The sequence below is a fragment of the Acomys russatus genome, chromosome 2, assembly GCF_903995435.1.
Source record: "Acomys russatus chromosome 2, mAcoRus1.1, whole genome shotgun sequence".
Lineage (NCBI taxonomy): Eukaryota > Metazoa > Chordata > Mammalia > Rodentia > Muridae > Acomys > Acomys russatus.
This window is the reverse complement of record NC_067138.1, coordinates 80995116-81017667: the sequence shown is the minus strand read 5'-3', so window position 1 is coordinate 81017667 and position 22552 is coordinate 80995116. Positions and strand designations below refer to the sequence as shown.

General features: G+C 38.5%; 1 protein-coding gene and 1 pseudogene across 1 annotated transcript in view; both read right to left on the bottom strand.

The window, feature by feature from the left end:
• Frmd3 (FERM domain containing 3) overlaps positions 1 to 22552 on the bottom strand; it is a 199413-nt gene that overhangs the window by 132320 nt on the left and 44541 nt on the right. The window contains exon 2 of the mRNA XM_051163409.1: positions 3867 to 3971. Coding sequence (XP_051019366.1) covers positions 3867 to 3971 — 105 coding nt within the window. The remainder of the gene's footprint in view (positions 1 to 3866; positions 3972 to 22552) is intronic.
• On the bottom strand, positions 13870 to 16533 carry LOC127205694 (ferritin heavy chain-like; annotated as a pseudogene).

The window sequence follows — 22552 nt, the reverse complement described above, 5'->3', positions numbered from 1 at the left end:
ATTAGGCAGCAATAGGCTCAATATCTGGCTTCCTACATAAAAAGCTCAGGGCTAGAAATTTGTGGACAAATGGATTGAACTAGAAATGATCATAATGAGTGAGCTAACCCAGAAGCAGAGAGACTCAAATGGTATATACTCACTTATAACTGGACACTAGCCCAAGGGGCAGGTCCCATGAAAGTCTGCACCTACCAGGAAAGTGGGATAGAGGTGAGAACATCCTATTGAGACTCTAGGTGAGAAAAATATAGGGGATAGGGAAGTAGGTGGATCCAGAGGGTCCTAGAAACCTACAAGAGGAACATTATGATGGGTGGATCGTAGCCCAGGGGTTCTGCTTGATCAAAGGCACCAACCAAGGACAAAACGTGCAGTCATCATCAAACCCCTACCCAGATCTAGCCAAGGGACAGAACATTCTCCACAGTTAAGTGGAGACTGGGGACTGACTTTCACAGGATCTCTGGTGCCCCATATTTGGCCATGTCCCTTTGTTGAGGAGGCCCAATGGCACTCGGAGGAAGGATAGCGGACTACCAAGAAGAGACTTGATACCCTAGCACCATATTCAGGGGGAGGAGGTCCCCCTCGGTCACAGTCATAGGGAAGGGGGGTTGGGGTGAAAGTGGGAGGGAGGGAGGAATGGGAAGATGCATGGGATGGGATAGAAAATGAGATGTAATATGAATTATTTTATTTTTCAATAAAAATGTGTTAAAAAAAAGCTCAGGGCTGTGTTTACTTACTGTTTATTTAATAGGGGAGACACCAGTACCAAGTAGCCCAGAATATAAACCAATCACTTACAACCTAGATGTGGCCTAATTCTTCTTTGGTGGGCTATTGGCTAGAGTATGCATTAGCTCCAGTGCTTATAGGCATCCTTGTTTAGATTTGGAGAAGAAGGTGGGGTAAAAATAATAAAGAGAGACTTAGTACATTTTACATATGAAACCATAATAATAGAAATTCAAGTTAAGAAATTCAGCTATGTGTTTTAAAAATGTATTACAAAAGGAACTTACCTACATTACCTCAGAAAAATGATGATTTAACATCAGTGAGGCTGAGAAGAGGTAGACTACATTACACAATAGTGTAACTACACCATAGACTAACTACACAATAGGGGTAATTACACTTTGCTTCTCTAGTCTACCTGGCTTTCTTAATTGATTAATCTAGTCTACCTGGTTTTCTTAATTGGTTAACTTTCTATAAAAAATAAGTCATTAAAGACTGTTAATAGCAGCGTCCCTACCTTTAAAAGAAGTTACAAACTTTCGTATGATCTGCAGGCACTAAACATGACTGTTAATTACTCACGTGGACCTAGCCAAAGCATAGCAATTGTAAAAGCAATAGCATCAATGAACAGTGAGAACAACATATAGTCAATGTATATCATGTGTGAAGCATTTGTATACCTAATTCTAATTCTTTCAAAAGTCATAAATGAAAACATTCTATTTATTGTTTTCACTGGGACAAAGCATAAAAGTGGAATAACCTGGTGGGTTAAACAGCTTACTAATGCAAAAAGATAGGGTTTCCAAATAAGATCTTTCTGAGTCCAGAAACTATGCAATTTTAAGAGGTTGGGTTTTTAACTCAGTGGTCGAATACTTGCCTAGCATGTAAAAGGCTCATAGTCTAATCCACAGAAATGTAAACATCAAACAAAAGTAGAACTGTTCAGGTATGTTGCCACAGAGCCACATGTCTATAGTTCTAAAGTCTAAAAGGCAGAAGCCAAAGGATGTGGAAGAGTCTAGGGCCAGCCTAAGATAAATGTGAGAATCTGGATCAAATTAAAATAAGAATCTATTCAGTTTTGTACAGCAATACCATTGCAACCGATGCAGTTACATAAGGTCATAACAGCTAATGAATATTGAGAAAAACAGTCTGGTTGTGGTGATATTTTTATCTGTCAGTCTTATTTTCCAGGCAAATGGCTCTATCTGCAGTCTGTCCCCTGTGTGTTCATTACTATTTCCTGCAATTATTTTCTATCCAGTAGTTAACCCACTCATAATACAGTAGCAGGTGGCTATAAAACAGACACTTGTAAAGTTCTAATTGATTTAAAAAGTAGAGTAACCCTGGAAATATTGTATATATAACATTTTGGTTATTACTTATATGATAGGAAAACCAAAGAGAAGCAGAAGTAAATGATGTCTTACTTTTATGAGACTAATGATTAGTATTTTCTGTTAGGTGAGAGAGAAAGGGGAAAGTAATATATAAAAATGAGACTAAAGAGTAAAATGGAGGGAGATATAGAAGTTTTGGTTAATAGTAGTTTAAAAAGAGTGCATGAATAAATGTATGCAGGCATTGTAATAAAGTTTTGTCTACGTGACAGTAAGAGGAATACTTATGGAAAAAAGAAACAGAGGAAGAATATATATAAAACCTTAACAGGCATGAAAAGTAGGCTATAGGGTTAGCTTGTTACATTGATCTGCTTCACTAAATACATAAGAAACAACTGTTGGGAAAGAAGAGGTGAGTGGAGATATAAGAAAATAAAAACACAGGCAGATAAGGAATAAATGTAGTGTGGGAGAAATGAGAGAAGGGTGGAGGGAGATATAAGAAAAACAAATCATTGACTTGACTTGAATGTTTTTTCATCACCTTGGTAGATTTATTGTTTTGTCTCCCTGGCCCTATACCAGGTGATATTATATGTTGATTTTTTCACCCATCCTATTCTTCATTCATGGACTGTATCTCCCTCCTGTGCAAAGTTTTCTTGAGTCTTTTCTGAGAACTGTGTTTAGGATATCTATGTTTAGAATTGCAATCTGCAATGCAGATTGATCTTTTTATCCATACAAAGTCACCAAGAGATGTTCTTTATCTCTTTTGACTAACTTTAATTTGAACCCTATTTTTTTTCCAGGTACTAGAACAACAACTCCATTTTACTCTTCAGTTCTACTTCCTTAAAATACTTTTTTCATCCTTCTATCCTGAAAAATGAGATCAGTTTTGATAGTGATATACATTTATTGGAAAAAAGATTAATTTTGTTTTTTAAAATTAAAATATATTGCTTTTCTTTTTCCTTTTATTCCTTCTAGCTCCTCCCATATGTCTCGTCCCATCAATCCCTCTCAAACTCATGGCATCTTGATGTTTGATTATGTTCATACACACACACACACACACACACACACACTCAATGCCTTCTGCTGCCATTTGTCATCTTTCACTATGTACTCAGTTCTTGGCCGTCAAGCTTACTGTTTGTGCAATGCCACTGGGTGTGAAGAGAAGCAATGTGCTTTTTAGTGACCTCCATAAAGCCACTCATTGCTGATGGGAAACATTCAAGCTTTTCTTGCCTGATTCCACAAAGAGATTCACCATCTTACCCAAAACTCTCTACCAACTAACGTAAAATTAACCGTTTCAATGGCATTGACTGTGTTGAATAAGCATCAGCTGTATCAGATTCCAAACACTTTCATCACTTCACAAGGAAACCCTACCTCTACCAAGTTCATTCCACACCTCTGCCAGTGGGTTCTTATATTGCTGTTGCAGGTTCTTTATAATTGGATTATATGCAGCCACTCTGAGGAGGTTTGAAAAGTCTAAATTCAAGGAGCATGGGAGCATTCCTACTTTTCTTCTTGTGAGGCTAGCATTTTGAAAGGCTTTTTTTGTTTTCCTGTTCTTTCTAGTTAGGTACTCTCCCATTCATGCAGCTATGAGCTGTTTTATTTCTCATGCCAGTAATTCATGAAAATAAATGTGACATGAGGGTTCTGGAAAGGATCCCACAGTGCCCCACACTCTGGGCTTTCCCTTAATCCCATAGGTTGGAGATCAAGATTGGCTCTTACCCTTTGCTTCTCTGAGTCCACATAGCGAATTCCAAAGTAGTCCTTCTCCAGCAAGCTGTAGTAGTTGCAGATGTGTTCAATAAGAAACTGCCCTTTGGTCTCCCTCTGTAAAGGAAGCACATGGAAGTTACAGCCAGAATTCATATACACGTTCACATTCCATTCCCATTGGGCCTTACTTACCCATCTGGGTCTGCGCTTACAACACTGGAATTATTTACTTCAGACACAGGCATAAGGTATCCAGTATTTTTAATTACAACGTCGGCAAGCAACAAATTTTTACAAAGTGAGGAGATTAGACAATTTCAGGTTATTGTGACCAATGAAGTGACAAGAAACAAAGTAGGGGAGACTTATTTTTCATTCACAGTTGGGTGGGATATAGTGCATCCTGAAAAGGATGGCACGGCAGTGCAATGTCAGGCTGCGTGTACACCTGTGAACAGAGGAGGAAATGGAAGGGTGAAATAAAATGTAGTTAGGAAAAACAAAACAAAAACTAAAAATCTCCCCAGAAAACAAACACAAACCAAAAACACCTCAAACTCCAACCACAGAAGCCTGTTTCTTCTAGTGAAGCCCAAAATTCTAAAGGTTTTGTAAGCTCTCCACATAGTATCCCCATCTGGAAAGCAAATGTTCAACCAAATTAGCCTACAGGGGATATTTGATATCCAAACGACAAGAGTGTGCCAACACAAATGTGTGTGTGCATGTATGCGTTTGTGTGCATGTGCGTGTGCATGTGTTTGTGTGTGTGTGTGTGTGTGTGTGTGTTTGTGTGTGTTCTTAAAATCACAAGAATACCTCAAGGTGGAATCTATAGGACACACAGCAACACTCTGCACTGGTACAATGTACTCTTGTATATTTTGTTTCCTTCTATTACAGACCATTTAAATTTCTTCATGATATTTATAACTGAGAAAACATTTGTACATCAGTACCACATGGGAACCCAAAAATTGCAAATTTACAGTGCCTCTGACTCATTGCTCTAAATGATATCAGTTATTCACTCATTCAATTTTCTGAGAAAACTGAGGCACAGAAATGATTCATGACTTGTCTAACATTACACAACTTGCATGGATATCAGTCATAATACCTGGATGTGGAATATAGATTTCTGTTCAACAGTATTGTCTTTCTGGAACATTTTGAAACCATTGAGAGACTCTGACAGTCAGGGTTTGAATGGCATGGATGTGCAGTAAAAGGTGTTGGAATATTCTGGCTCCCACTAGCAATGTTTTGAAATTCAATGTCTTTGGTTTGAGAATCATGATAAATCAAGAGAAAAGGGTTTGCTTCAGTCACTGTGGATGACAAAGGACTGGAGCAATGCCTCAGTGAGAAAGATTGTTTGTTGCTCTTGCAAAGGACCCAAAGTTGGCTTCTGGCACCTAAACAGTGCCTCACAACTATCTGCAACTTTAGTTCCAGACAATCCATTGTTCTTTGTTCTCCTTAGGCAGCAGGGATACATGTGGTACACAGACAGATAAAACACACACTATACATACCAAAAAAACCCTCTTTGTTTTAGTTGCTGACAGATCTATGGACTGCTTTAGGGGTGCAATGTGACCTATAAATAGAAAATTTTAAATTTGAGAGATGAATGAGTCATTGTTCCAAGACAGTAAAAACAGCTTTAGGCTGAGTGTGGTGGCACATGTTGTCTTAGCTCTTTTTCTATTTCTGTGCAGAGACACAAGGACCAAGGCAACTTATAAAAGAAAGTGTTTAATAGAAAGTTTGCTTACAGTTTTGGCTGATGAGTACATGAACATTATGGCAAAGGACAAGGCAGCAAACAAGTAGTCATGAAAGCAGTAGCCGAGAGCTTATTTTTTTATCACAAGTTAGAGGTACAGAGAAAGGGGGTGGGGTGGGGGGTTAGAGAATAATATATTGATGGAATAAATTTTTGCAAGCTCAAAACTCACCCCTAGTGACATCTCTTCCAACCAGGCCAATACCTTTTGGTACTGCCCTAGACAGTTCCACCAACTAGGAGCCAAACATTCAAATTTATTATTCTGTGGGCTCCATTCTCACTCAAGCCTCCCTACATGTCTTTAATCACAGCAATATGTAGTCTAAAGGAAGATGATCTTTGTTAGTTCAAGGCCAACTGTGTCTAGACCAGCCAACCAGGTTGACATATTGATATGTCAAAAGTGGGAGTGGTTCAGATTCCTCACATCATTCTGCAGAGTCTAGCTGGGTAAATCCTTCAATTCTTCTCCTCCCAAACACCCCACCAATCCCATGCCCCCCAGAGCCAGGCCACTTCCTACATCCAGTGCCCTAGCCTTTTCTTTTCATCCTTGCCTGTGCAACAATCAACTTCTAGGCTCTGTCTAGGCCTGTCCTCTTACTCTGCCTGTTCCAATACACAGGCCCCTCCCACACCATTTTCAACCTCTCCACCCAACCACATTCTGCACACCCTTCTCCATGATCTCCCTGGGTGAATCCTTCTGATTTCCACTTCTAAACACACTCATAAGCCACTCTCCACCTTAATAGCCAGAGTCATCCATTCAGTTCCCCAGGTTAGTGAGGCCAGCCTTGATGAGAATGCAAGCTAATAGTAGGCAATTTCTACTGCAGACTGTAGGCTGCTCCTGACCAACAGATCTCTTCTACAACACACCCATCTTGCCATACAGGCAGATGTTGCTTTAGGGTTTAGCCAGGTGAGTCACTGTGTTCCTCACCCTACCCCAACTTCTACATCTATCCCTGCACTGCAGGTGTAGACTGGGATCCACATTCTGCATATGAGCTAATGATGATGATGATGATGATGATGATGATGATGATGAAGTCCACATCCACAGATATCATTGGAAAATCACAAATGGCATGAATGATCATAGGAGTATTACCCCCACCCATGTACAAAAAGTCAGCCAACCAAACAAAGAAAAGATCAATACACTTATAGGAATATGAGAATTACCTACATGAACCGCAGAAGACAGAATTTAAGAGAATAATCATAGACTTCATCAAAGATTTCAAAGAGTTTAAAGAAGAAACAAAGAAACAGCTTAAGGAAATATAAGAAGCTTCAAGAGAACAAATATCTGTGTGGTGTGCAGGAAAACAAGAGTTTATAGAAATGACAAAGACAATCCAGGTTTTGAAAATGGAATTTAATAATAACATAGAAAAGGATTCAAGATGGAATTGAAAAAAAACCCATGAACACTTCTGGTAAGCTCAAAAGCAAACCTTATAGGTACGATGAATCAATAAAAAGATAGAATATCCAGGCCCAAAGATAAAGTAGAAGATGTAAACTAACTAAGCAAAGAAAAGCAGAACACTATGGAAGAACCAACCTTGTATGTTATAGGTGAGAAAAAAGAACCCCAAGTCAATGAATGAGACAAGATCTTTCTTAAGATCATAGAAAAACAAACAAACAAACAAACATAAAACCCACAACTTCCCCAAACTAAGGATATACATACTCTTACAGATGCAAGAAGAAAAACAGAATACCAAGTGAGCAAAACCAGAAATGAAAAAGCCCATGGTATATCATAGTTAAAAGATTAAGTAAACAAAAAGAAAGTACATTGAGAGCTGAAAGAGAAACAACACACATAACAGGTACAGAAAAGCCCTTCAGAATAATGGCTGATTCCTCAGTGAAAACTATGAAACCGATGGGAGCCGGGAGCAGTGCATTCTAAATTCTAAGAGGAGGACTGCCAACCTAAACTAAGCAGGAAAAACATCCCACATAGTTGAAGGAGAAAAAAAAAAAACTTTCCATGGTAAAAATATCATAAAAGAACTTGTATCTAAGAAAAATAACTAAAGAAAATACAGAAAGCAATATTTGAGGCTGAAGAGAGGGATAAGTATTGCCAAGAAGCAGAATAAAGAAACACAAAGCTAAAGTTACTAAAGCATAAAGTACAACTGAGAATACAAACAACACCACAATAACCATAATTAACACATATATTTCAGCAACAAGATTAAATATCAACTTCCTCAATTCTTCAGTGAAAGGACAAGGTTGCTAAATGGACCAAAAAACAAATTTGCTCTCTTTATGATTTATAAGAAAAAAATCTTAGCTTTAAAAATAGGGACCATCTTGAAGATAAAGGATGGACAAAAGAACTCTTATCAAATGGGACCAGAAAACAATCAGGAATCACTACCCTAACATTTGACAAAATAGACTTCAATCTAGATAAAGAAAACCATGTTATTTTAACCAAGGAAACAGTTAATGAAGATAATATTACTATCCTAAACATACATGGACCAAACTCTGGTGCACACATTTTTATAAAACATTTACTACTGCATTTAAAGTCACAGACTTGACATCAATGATAAATAAATAGTAAGTGATTTCAAGACTTAACTTTTTCTAACAGATAAGTCAGCTGGACAAATATTAAAAGGAGAAATCTCAGAATTAAATGACATCTTATAACAAATGAACTTATCAGAAAGCTATAGAAGCTTCTTTCCAAACACATGGAACTTTCTCTAAAATAGACTACATGAATACATCAATAAACTACATACATGAACTTAAAGACATATAGGGAAAAGCCTTTGAGAGAATCCAGCATGCTTTCCTGAGAAAGAGCTAGAAGTAACATGCATCAACATAATAAGAGCTATACATATAAAACCCATAGCTAACATCAATCTAAATGGAGAGGAACTTGAAGCAATCCCACTGAAATCAGGAAATAATTGAATGATATATTGAACGATACAACTCAGACCCAGAAATACAAGTGTTTCATGCTCTTTTTACCTGAGGTTTCAAGCTCTAAATCTGTGAATTCCTACTCTGGAGGAATGACAAAAACCAGGTAAGAAAAAATGGACCATTGTTGGGAGAAAAGATAGTGGAACAATGAAAAGAGAAATAGGAGGGAAAAGGAATCAAATGGTTGGGAGGGCTCTAACTATGGAAGGGGAGATAAATAAATATGGGAAGAGTAAAAAGCAGTAAGAATATTTGAAAATTCATAATAAGATGTAATATTATTTACTACCTAGTATATATAATACATATAAGTCAGTCCATAAATATACATATATAGTTTAAGTAATATTTTCCCATCTGAGTTGCCAGTGTACCCCTCCCCCCCAAGAACCATAGACCATCTAACAAACATCTCAGCACCAGGCATCAGAAGCCCTCATTTGATTCAACAATCAAATGAGGTTGTCCAAGGAACTACCAAAACAATACAAACCACTGCTGTAGCTCTTGGTTTTTCCACAGAATTGAAAGTTAAGTCCGTACTGCTGAAAACACCGTGTATTTCTGACACAAGGCCTAAAAAACACTGAAGTGGAATTGATATGAATGTCTCCTCCCTGAGGATTAGCTTTCATGGTACCAAAATGTACAAGTTTTCACAGAAGGCAAGTTACCAATGGTTCTACCCTACTTTACAACAATGAGCAGCATGGTACAATAACTCTAAGGGAGCTGTAGTGGCATGCGAACCTTGGCAATAACCATCAGTTCTCTAATTGAACTAGGCCTACAAGAGAGAAACTATGCCTGGTAGTGGAAACCAGCCAACTACCCAGGGATAGTGCAGACAGGGCTTTTGGAGGAGAATCTAAACTACTACTATGTCAAATTACTGTAACTTCTACCTACAGTTTAAATATTTGTCCTTATAGCCACAATAAGTGTAGTTCTCACTTCTCATCATGAAAACTTTTCTTTGGAGCAGAAAGAGATCATTACATAAAATCACAACAGAGTTATGGAGCATAGTCTCAATTGGTACAGCTACAGTACAGCTGTTGCATGCAAGGCTCAGGGATCACCATAGAAGAGGTGGTGGAAAGATCATAAGAGTCAAAGGAACAGAGAGGCTTTTGTGAGATTGTGCCTCTTAGATGTGTCTGGAGGCGCACCCATAAAAATCTCACTGCCTAAACATGACCTGAACAAAGAAATCACCAATAGACTGGAAGTCCAGGAGGCCCCAAGCCTACACAAAAACTGCAGGCAATAAAGGAATGCTGAGAAAAGGAGAAGCAGTCTTCTCCAGGGAAGAAAGAGTACACAAATTTTATTCAATACCAATTGGTCCTCCCTGAAAACATATACAAAAAAGTATCATTATACAAACTTAGTGATAGTTGAATACACATAAATAGATGATGAGATAGATACAAAGAAACATAGATACACAAATATGTATATAGATCAATACGTAGATAATGATGATAGATGATAGATACATAAATAGATAATAGATGATAGATAAATGATAGTGATGACAGAACATAAGTAGATAGATGATAGATAAGTAGATAAGAGAGGCCACAAATTCAAAGTGGGAGCTACACAGGAGGGCATGGTGGGAGGAAAGGCAAGAGGAATATGACGCAAGTGTGTTATAATTTCAAAAGCTAAAAAGAATAGTTATTTTAAGAGGGAGACTACTTTATTTTATGCTCTATATGATGGCATTTTAAACAAAAAGATGTTACTAGCAGCTATAGAAGCTATGATTAAGAAGCCAACCCTTGTGCTGAGTTCACTAAAAACAATTCCAGGAATTTGTAAGGCGATGCTACAGTGTGAAGCCTCTATTGTTTTTTTGAAACCATGTCCCAGTTGCTTGTATGGGTCATGAGGCTATACTTAGAAAGAAAGATAAACTGTCAAAATAAATTTCTTCATAAAGTTTTGAATTGTTTTCCAAATCTGCTCACTGAAATAATAAATTTTGCCTTAAGATAGCTGATTTTAGTGTCCAAAATATTTAAAAAATCCTTTGAGTTTAAAGAAGTTGAAGTTGATCAACAAAGTAAACATAATAACAGCTCATCCTTTATGAGTGATACCAAGCTAAAACAAGCAGCTACATCTTACCATATGTGAGATATACTTTAAAAACTATGTAGGTCAAGGATTCTTGACAAGGAATCAAAAAGACCTTGTTTTTGCACAACATAAGTGGCTGTCTTTTTTTTTTCTCTCTAAAGCAAATGGTCTGGTTTGTTGATATCCCCAATTTTTAAATTTCTCTGTAGGTTGTGTTCTACCCCTAAGGTATTCAATGAATCTTTCAGAAAAAAAAATTAGACTAGTTTTAGTGAAATCCCACAGTGAGCAATATGTAGCTTTCAGCAATATCTCCTTAAGATTATTTAAGACCCCTGAGATAAAATAACTACTGAAAACAATGTAATAACTAGAATATGTAAATGTCTCTGAAGCAGGGATAAATAATTACTGTAAAAGCAGATCAGGGCAATGGGGATGGAGGTCCCTAAGAGATCTGATTATATATTGTACCGAAATAATAGAAATAGAAGTGAAATATTGTGTTGGAAATCTTTAAGCACTGCTATTATAGAGACTTCCCATGGACTGTATTGTAATATTACCTGCTTATTATAGTCCTCAGTAAGATAGAGCAGAAATTAATTTTAATGTGTTTTCAATTATTATTGCCTCACAACAGATGGGGGAAACAAACATAGAACTCATCTCAGAGAATGTTTACTCTGATCCAAAGTGGCACCATATTTGGTTTCATGTGGGGACTTTAATTCAGAGGCCTCAAAATGTGAATAGACCAGATGCTTTCTCCACATCCTCTACCTGTTTCATAGGATGTGTCTTTCTGTGTATGCAGATAATGCAATTATAACTTTAAAAACTAAAAAGAATAGTTATTTTAAAAGAGGAAGATTGGTAATAGAAATTTAGAAAAACTAAATGATGCTTTCCTTTTCTCAAAATGATTACCAAAGAAATCCAACTGGAATACTGGTGTGGAGACAGCAGCTCAGTGGCCATAGATATGGGATGGGCTGTCTCACATGTGCTGCCAGCGAGTTAGCTCTCTTTTCTAGCCCATTCTAACATAGCAGAGCTCAGACTTTGTCTGGAGGTCCTCTCCCATTGAGTATGGAAGGGTACTTGGCATAATTTTGGATATCTTTTTTTTTCAACACATTTTTATTGATTCTTTGGGGACTTCACATTATGCATCCTGATCACACTCATTTCCCAGTCGTCCCATGCCTGCTTTCCCACCCTTGTGAACTCTCCCCCCTAAAAATTTTGAAATTATAAAGGGGAGGGACAAGTCCAGTTTGTATTATCTATATACTTCCTGGAGCATAATCAAATCCTCAATGGCCTGCCCCTTAAACAGAACTGAGTCCGTCCCCCTTGTCACTTCGGCATCCTTGTCACACTTTTAAAGAGCTCTCTTTAATGGTTTCTTATTCAGGCTACTACTTTCTTTTTTTTTTTTTTTTTGCAAGTCGGCTGGAGTGGGGAGATGTGGTGGAGGAAGAGGTTGTTAAAGAAGCCTTCCATGTCCTTGTTTCTCAACTATATGTTTGCAATTATCTCTGCAGAAATAGCTTCCTTGCCCTTCACAGTGAGTGGGAGCATGGGCCATTGACTTCTGTATGGTTTCTGGAGACAGCATAGACCAGGAACCTTGCTCCTGGCTGCAGTAGGACTTCGGATCCAGACATTACCTTCAGTGCTGCATGGATCTGGACATCATCATGGCCCCAGGTGACAGCATAGGACACTCAGTTCAGTGTGGCCCCCCTGGTGGCAACATGGCATGGCCTTCAGTGGCAACGGGGACCCACATACATCAACAGAGAGCTCAGACACAGACATACACAGAGAAGACATCCGCATGGCCTCAGTTGGCAGTGCAGGCCGTTCACATCAGCCTGGTCCTCAGTTTCCAGTTCTGCCTCTCTCCACAGAAAATATTCCACTCTCTGTTTCTATCTTTCTCATCTCTCTATCACATATTTGTTCTTCCTAGTGGTTCTTGCCATCTACACCACCAGGCAGGGTGGCTTGGCTGGCTTCCACTGCCCACACCACCATTTTGAGTATTGTAAAAGACAAATTTAAGTGGGCCAAAATTTCATCTGTGTGGTAATGAAATGCCATTTTTATCATGTGTAAAATAACTATGTGTTTCAGCAGAGAAGTCAGAGAAATTTTGTTAATGAAAGGCCTCATTCTGTTGCCCTTGCACCAGAGTTCCAAACAGGATCCCTTTCAGAAGTCTAAGGTTGGAAGTAGCAGATCAGTGGACATTCATGTGGAGAGAGTAGCTCAGTGGCCATAGATATGGGATGGGGTGTCTCACCTGTCTTAGAATGCTGCCAGTGAGTCAGGTCTCTTTTCTAGCCCATTCTAACATGGCAACAATATTGTAGTTGGATTTCTTTGGTAATCATTTGAGAGAAGGAAAATGTCATTTAGTTTCTCTGAATTTCCATTACCTAGTCTGTTTGGTAAGTTAAGTGAACTTTAAAGACATTAGTTAGGAATTGTGGGCACACTTGTAATCCCAGTGGTTAAGGGGCAGATGCTCAGGCAGAAGGATTGCAAGTTCTCTCCCAGCCTAGGTTACATAGTGAAACATGAGAACTACATAACTATAGGCTAGACTGCATTATATAAAAAAACTGATTAAAAAAATTACAACAATTTCAGAGACTGACAATAAGTAGATGTTCAGTAAATAAAAACTGTATTCAAGGGTTGCGGCCAGTGGCTGTAATCTTAGTATTCAGGAGGCTGAAGCATATGGATGATTAACTCAAGGTCAGCCTGGCTTACACATTGAGACCCTGTCCAAAACCAGAGAAACAAACAACAACAATATAATCTAATGGAAAGACATTTTTCTTATAATGCCATGGTTCTTGTTTGAAGGCTGTCACATGGACTAGAGTAAGCAGGGACTCCTATTAAACACAGACTGACAACAGAACTTGTTATTCTCTCATGGGATAGATTTCACTTCTTTATGCCTAAGAGAACCTGAGTTTTATGAATGCAAACTAGACTTCTTCTTCTTCTTCTTCTTCTTCTTCTTCTTCTTCTTCTTCTTCTTCTTCTTCTTCTTCTTCTTCTTCTTCTTCTTCTTCTTCTTCTTCTTCTTCTTCTTCTTCTTCTTCTTCTTCTTCTGTACCAAAATTCTTTATTTGAAGAAATAGTACAAATTAAAGAACTTAACCAGATGTTTTGGTGCAACTTATAGAAAAGATAAAGGCAGACCGACATGCACGCACTGCCTCAGTGACCAGGGAAGTCACGTGGCTTTGGGGAAATCAGCTTAGCTCTCATTACTGTTTCCCAACATATGCTTGTCAAAGAGATATTCTGCCATGCCAGTTTCGGGGGTCCCCATCTTTCCCAAGTTGGTCGCGTGGTCACCCAGTTCTTTGATGGATTTCACTTGCTCGTTTAGGTAATATGGCTCAATGAAGTCACATAAGTGGGGGTCATTTTTGTCAGTAGCCAGTTTGTGTAGTTCCAGTAGTGACTGATTCACACTCTTTTCCAAGTGCAGTGCACACTCCATTGCATTCAGGCCGCTCTCCCAGTCATCAGAGCCTGGCTTCTTGATATCCTACAGGAAGATCCGGCCACCTCGTTAATTTTGCAGCTTCATCAGTTTCTCAGCATGTTCCCTCTCTTCGTGAGACTGGTGGAGGAAGTATTTGGCAAAGTTCCTCAGAGCCACATCATCCAGGTCGAAGAAGTAAGACATAGACGTAGGAGGTATACAACTCCAGGTTGATCTGGCGGTTGATGGCAGCCTCCTAGTCCTTGAGAGGGAGTCTCGGTGGTCATGGCGGCAGCAAGGCGAGGCACCATGGCTACGCAGGAGATTGCAAAGGGCTCACACTCCAGGGCCTGGCTGGGGTTGGAGGGGTTGAGCACCCAGTTCCATTCAAGCACTGTTGAAGCAGGAAACCACAGCAACTCTGGGTGAGAACGTCTGCAAACTAGACCACTTCTTAAAAATTCCATATCCCTTATCTCGTTAAACAAGGCATCAAGCAAGCAAGCAAACAAACAAACAAAACCAGAACAAGCCAATGTATTAAAATCTTGTTTCTACTACTTACCAGCTGAGAGGCCTTCAGCAAGTCATGAAATCTCTATGAAGTTGAGTTTTTCCTTAATAAATGGGTTGCAATTATAATTTCCAGATCTTCACGCAACAGAATATTTTAAGACTCATTTACATATTTGTTAAACACCTATCACATACTGGGATAGGAATTAATGAAAAGCAGCGAAGGAAATATAGTAAAGCAATTATTTGTAAACCCATGGACCTTAAATTACTGTGGTTTAAATTGTGAAACATCTTAGAAGTGACAAAGCACAAGTGATATGTCATCATGACTAAAATTAAGAATACAGTTAATATAAATTGTTATTTCAGTGACATAGGTGGTTTTGGATTCAAAGAAGTTGCTCCAAATGCGATTTGCCTCCTAGACTTGGCACGTAGAGGAGGAGTAAGAGGAAAGGGGTTCAATGTTTTCGGCAACAGCAAGTTGCTGACAATGCATTAACTTTAATTTCCTGGATCAGTGGCAATACATCTGTGATACAACAACAGTAAAGAAACGAATGGCTTATGCCAACAATGATTTTTTCCATGAAAAACAAAACACAAAAAACTTTATCTTCGATTCCCAAAGCTCCAATTTAAGCCATTTTGCTACTTTTAAAATGTTAGTTAAGTCTAAAAAGGGACAACACTCAAATAGGATGATTCTAAACCAAGCTTAGAGTTTGGAATAGTTACGTTAAAAAATGAAAGTAAAAAACCATAATAATAGAAAATCTCCCATAGTTAATTAAATTCTTAATCTATGCCATGAACTGCTTTCATAGACCACACTTTTAATCTCCTAACAATCCACTGATTTAGTTAATAATCATCCCATAGTAGGTATTATAATTTGGACACATATAAGAACAAACACTGTTACAAAACAGAATATAGTATCTAGTTAATGTGGGCCTAGTGTTCTCAGAAAATACTAAGCACAGTATGAGGAAGTCATTGGATGACTGCCTGGGATCCTAACATTCCTGTGTCTCTCCTAACAGCAACCCAATATTGTGCAAATATGTGTATGAAATAGATACACAAATCCTCATTAGAGCTGAAAAGAACTAGGACCCAGCCCTATCTCCAGGGAGCAGACTGGATCAATCTAAAGATAATTTATCTCCTCTTGTCTGTTGGTTCTAGAAAGCACGAACATCATAGCACAAAAAGCCATTTGTTACAGTTTTAAAGGATGATTTTTGTTTATTTTCCTGAGTTTCAAGGGAAGACTTTCTCTCACCTCTATGTAATAGACAAGGGCATGCAGCTTAAAACTGCAACCACAATCTGAAGCGCAGTTGTCTAGAACCTAGTGCCCAGAGCAATGAAGACCCTGTTTTCACACTGGTAAACTATTAATATAGGTGTAAACAGATGTCATGATGTCCACCTGTTAATGAAGCTAGTACAAATTTGCTTTCCTGGTTTTTGTACTCAAACTTTTCTTTCAGGCAAACAATGAAACAATGTCCCAGGCCAAGTACAGTTGATTAGTAAACAATCATGCTGCAGTAACACATAGGTACCAGCACGTTCTATTCTATCAACAAAGAACCTTGACTTTTTGGAAGTAGGAAACTGCTCTTACAAGTGGGCTGCTGGTTGCTGTTGGTTGGAAAGACTACTTGTAAGAGGCAACTGGAGTTCAGCATCAGCTGATCTTTCCCTGAAAGGTGAATCTGGTCTGCTCTATTCACACAGCTACTGTTGTCTTTCATGACCCTAACTTTTTTCATCCATAGTATTCACGCTTAATCCATAGTAATCATGCTTAATCCATAGTAATCATGCTTATAAGTATTCATGCTTATAATCTTGGGCTATAGGAATGATTTTTTTCTGAGAAATGCATTTGAATTGTGCCTTTAATGTTCAAAATTTCACCTACCCCACAATGAAAATTATGGTTATGTGCTTTCTGTTTCATTCTGTGTATTCAACCTATTCAGAATTTATTGATCTTCAAAGATAACTATGTAACCTGTAACCAGTCTTGCTAGATTTTTGATATGATTAATTTGTATAAGTTAAGCTGGATTCTTGGGTTTGAGTTTATGCCCATGTTCCCTATTTCTCTCTCTCTCTCTCTCTCTCTCTCTCTCTCTCTCTCTCTCTCTCTCTCTCACACACACACACACACACACACACTCTCTCTCTCTCTCTCACTCTCTCTCTGTCACACTCTCTCTTTCATTCTTTCTTTTTCACTTATTCAAGTTACACCCTGGTGGTAGCCTCATCCCTTCTCACCTTTCAGTCCCACCCTCCCTTCCTCTCTCCCATCCCCCTTCCTCTATTCTTCAGAAACAGAGAGCACCCCCCCCCCCCCCCCCCCCGCAGCCACTCAGCTCGGCTCATCAAGTCGCGTCAGGACTGAGCACAACCTCTTCCTCTGTGGCCTGGCAAAGCTCTCCCGCCAGGGGGAAGTAATTGAAAAACTGTCAACAAAGTCCATGCCAGAGTGTGTTCTTATCCTCTTAATAGAGGATCCACATGAAATCTGAGCTCCTATTGGCTACATCTTTGTAGTGGGCCTAGACACAGTCCATGTAAAGTCCTTGGATGGTGCCTCAGTCTCAGCAGGCCCCTCAGGGCCCTAGTCAGTTTGCTCTGTTGGTCTTCTTATGAAACTCCTATCACCTCCGGGTCCCTTTTTCTAGAGTGGTCAAGTGGTCTAAGCCACCAGATTTAAGCTCAGCTTCCCTATTTATTTATTTATTTATTTAGTGATCCATTCATGCCCTAACTCAGAAAATCTTACATGTCCCTAAGATGACTAGAGATAAGATTAAACAGTGAGGTGTTGAAGTAACACTTCACAAAAAGTACTGAGAACAAAATGTGGGTGTAGAAGGATGACCTATGACTATGGTTTTGTGTGCAGTTTTAGGCCAACATGGTAAGAAAAACAATTGCTTCCTTTGTGAGAATCTTGGAAAATATAAAACAAAATAGATCCTTGTTGTTTTTCCATACCATATTTTCTGTATTATATTCACTAAACAGAGAGAGGAGGCTTTGTCCAAAAATCAGACTATTTCAGAGCAATTTGAAAGCTGGCATGGTGGCTTATCAACTGCCTTTGAAGTCAGAGGATGACATATCAGGGCATGGGCACTCTGCTATGAGAGCAACTCCTGTGCCAGTTCTATATTCTTAACATACCAACAGCAGAGTTGCGACAAGAAGAAAAAGGCTTTATTCCCAGAAGATAATGGATGCAATAAAAGGGTGGTGGGAAATTATGTGGAGTATTCTGACTGATGAAAGGAACTGCAAGAAGGCATAGATAATAAAGCAAAGGTAACGGTAAACCCACAACAAAACTAAACAATGACTAAAACAGAATAGCAAAAAATAAAACTCAGAAAGTTAGGCAGTAGGTTTAGCCACATTCAGCACATGCCTACCTTCTTTAGTGACTTATGTTCTCACAGCCATTGGTTGACATTAACTGACTTCCATATGAAGAGCCTTTGGCATCATCTTTAAGTTCAAGCAATTGACTTTCAGAAGAGGAACATTTAACTTGGAAGAACAGCACTGAAGGTTGAGGGACGGCTACCACCAGAACTTTCTTAGCTCACAAGAGATGATGTTATCTCCTTTTTTTCTGAGCCCTGGAAAACCCATCTGTGCTTGCTGCCTAGGCTGACCTCTCTCCCATGTAAGAGATAAAGGAAGAATCTGGTACTGCCCCTTGTTTGCATGAAGCATGAAGCACATAAACTGCGCTGCAGTAATTCTTATATAGGTGTACTTCAAAATATGGACAGAGTTTTATTTTGTTTTTGATGATCTTTGGCCTGTTTCCTTCTCATATTCCAACTTTGGATGTGGAGCGAGGACTGGGAAGCCCATAATAGAGACTGGTCATAGAGCAGGAGGCGGGGAAGATGTGGTTGGGTGGCAGGTTTTTGGTTTTGTTTTGTTTTGTGTGCATGTGCTTGTGTGTATGTTTTAGAAAGCCTAAAGAGATAATCAGTTAACAACACTACATATTTGTTTTCTTATGCTTAGCCCAAGCTTCTCTGCATTACACTTGAAGTTATCTTCTCAGCATGTTTACATAGGGGGTTATGTACAGGAATGGAATGTGATGGAATTGCTGGAAAAGAAAATAAGTTGCTGGTGTGCAGTGAAACATAATTTGGTGTTGGATTGTATCTCTATGAAATAAGAACATTTTCATTTAAATCAAAATATGAACACACACACACACACACACACACAAAAACCAGATGTACCCCATTCTAACAAACATGCTAAGTTAAAAACCTCTGCAGGCTTGGTCCTACCTTTACAACAGGGCTCTATGTGGAGGAAAGCTGATGTACATATTTAAAACCATTTTTTCTTCATTCCTAAGCCCCACTCCAAATTTTTTAAAATAAACTTGTAAGGAGCTGAGCTAACTGTATTCAGAAGTGAGTAAACAATACTATAGCTAAAGAGGTAGTGAGAGAACAAAGATACCAGAGTTTCGGTCAGGGATGGTCCTTCACCAGTGGCAGTCCAAGCCTATTGCTGGGCACGTGACACTTAGAGCTCCAAAAGATTGGTAACTTTCTAAGTCAGTGGTTGGCAGAGGCAGGAAGTAATGGATGTTAAGATCCATTAAGGTATTCTCACTTCACTTAATTTCTTGCTTTTATTTATCCTGGGATGACAACTGAGTGTTGGTTTGTAGGTAATAAGATAACTGGAATTCTGGTTTTCATGTCTTAAGAATGCTTGATGTTTATTTTCATAGTGTGTTGAAAGAATATTGACTGCACTTTACCTTGAAAGAGTATACTATTGCCCTACATGGCTAAAAAGAAATGCATTATACTGAAAACCAAGTCAATTATTGTTGCTTCATAGGAAAACTCAAAATATAGATGACCTCACAGAAACCTAAGAGAAGCTGGCTGTCTCCTACTGGCATCACTAGAAATATTTGTTGCCTAAAAGTCTTCGCTTTCTATGTTATATCTCTATATGTATGTACAAAATATAAGAAATGTGAAATATACATTTTAAAAGATGATTCCTTAAACCTATATTTTGCATGTTTGACATATCAGTGTATGATAGCTTTCTTAAGAGTGAACCCCAAGAGGAAGAGCTTTACTTTTTTCCTCAGTAAACAAGTTTAAGAAAGAGCATTTTAATTTACAATCAAAATATTCGGGGACCCAGATGAACTGAAGATTTACTAGCTCAGACCTGTAGGAACACAAAAATTTTATAGACTCAAAGAAAACTAAAAAATTAGAAATAAACATTTCACATACCACAAATACTCAGTCATCACAAACTTCAAACTTGCATAGATAATGAACACCGAATTGTGACAACTACATTTCTTTTCTTTTAATATTTTAAAATTATTATTACTATTATCATTATTAATTCACATTACATCCAGATTGTAATGACCTTGCTCTTATCTTCCGGTTCCCACCCTGCTCCCTTTTCTGATCTATTCCCCTCCTCTAGACTTCTGACTATGGGGTCTTCCTCCCTCACAGTCTGACCACAGCCTATCTAGTATCTAGACAGCCTGCATCCCCTTCCACTGTGTTCCCACAGGGCCTCTCTGCCAAGGGCCAGTGACCAAGTTCCAGGCCCCAGAAATCTTGTCAGAAGCAGTGCCCCATTCCCCATCCCTTCCCCATGTGGAGAATGAGCAGCCCATTGGCTACGCTTGGTCTAGGTCTAGGTCCTCTGCTTGCATTGTTCTTGGGGGTGCATCAGTTTGTGCAGGCCTCCCTGGGTCCAGATCCACCATGCTTGATAGTCTGCTTGTAGAGCTGCTGACACCCCTGCCTCTCCCTGTCCTTCCATCCCCCAACTCTTTCATACAACTTGCAGCTCTTAACCAAGACTCTGACTGCAAGTCTCAGCATCTGTCCCGATCCTATATGTCCACAAATCCAAAAGAAAGGAAACTCTCTCTCTCTCTTTCCCTCTCTCTGTCTCTCTCTCTCACTACCAATATAAAAATAACAGAAACTAGTAACCACTGGTTATTAATACCACTCACTCAACAACAATGGCCTCAACTCCCCAGGAAAAAGACACAGGGTAACAGAATGGATGCAAGAACAGGACCCATCATTCTGTTGCACACAAGAGACAACTACATTTCTAAAGTAGAGACGCTTCACACATTTGATATTAAGATAAGTGGCCCAGAATACATCATTCGATTCAAAACAAGGGGTACACAAAGACCACCACTGAACTAAATTCTCCCAGTATTTGGTACACTGACCAACCTCAGTTAATATCAGACAAAAGAACCCAATGTGCTTTCCATGTTCATGAAATCTGGTCAGACTCTGCACTGGAGTCTTGCTGAGACACGGACAAGTATGATCTTTAAGAATAAAAAGCTGGCAGAGTGGATATGATATTTTCCTTTTTCCAGGAACCTCCCATCTGCCACAGAGTAAAAAAGGCAGAGGAGGCTTAATGAACAAAAAGGGTTTGTAACATCTGATAATGCTGACTAAATTGCTAACAGGCATTCTGTGTATTTTTAGTTTCCTAAAAACAAAACAGCCTTGGCTTTGGTTGCTGTGTTGTCAGGACAGATACACGTATAATCAAGATGTTTTTCCTTGTCCATGACTAATCTCTTGTAATTAGGAGGAGGTATAATTGGGGAGCCCAGCCTTCTAGTCTTTAAATACATGTAACAAATCATTCTGGGGGGAATGTGCTCCCTACCTCCTCTGTGTATGTATGCATCCTATCTGATCACCATGAATTTAAGCAGATGCAAAGAACTTTGACACCAAGTACACAAACTCATGAAAGGTAAACAACCTACCATTGATAAAATATTGAATTGAGACAGAAATCAAGAAAAAAATTTAAGAGTGTTTAAAATCAAGTGAAAATGTAAACACAACATACAAATCCTATATGACACATGAAGACAATTCCAAGGGGCAAGTTCATAGCATTAAGTGCTACAGCAAAAACTCAGCAAGGTGTCCTGTTAATAACTCAATAGTATACTTGCAAATTTAGAAAAACAAAAGAAATAAGTATATGGGAAGTATATTGAAAAAAGTATATAGGAAGAAACAATCAAACTTAGGGCTGTATAATACTGAAACAGAGAGACAGACATATAGGCAGATAAGAAGGAAAGAAGGAAGGAAGGAAGAAAGGAAACAAAAAACTATATAAGTAACCAATGAGATGAACACTTGTTTTTATGAAAAAATAAATAAGATTGGTTATGATCATAGCAACAAAAATTCTTACTAAAATACTTGCAAACTAAATGCAAGAACACCTAAAAATTTATCTATTATGACCAAATAGCTTCATCCCAGAGTTGTAGGTATGCCTCAACATACATAAATCAATAAATACAGTCCATGACAAGTAGACTAAAAATGTAACTCATTAAATGGAGAAAGGCCCTTTGAAAATAGTACAAAATCCCTTCATGATAAAAGTTCTGAAGAGACTAGGGATACAAAAAGTATCTCTATACAGTAAAGATAATATATAGCACATACACAGCCAACATCCTAAGTGAACAGAAACTTAAACATTTCTACTATAATGAGGAACAAGATAAGGACTGCTCCTTTTTTAATATACCTATGTAAGCATTGAATATATTCAACATAGTTCTTAAAGTCTTAGTTAGAACAATAATGCAACTATGTGAGACCAAGAGGATACAAATAAGAAAAGAAGTAAAAGTATTCTTTGTGTGTGGGGGAG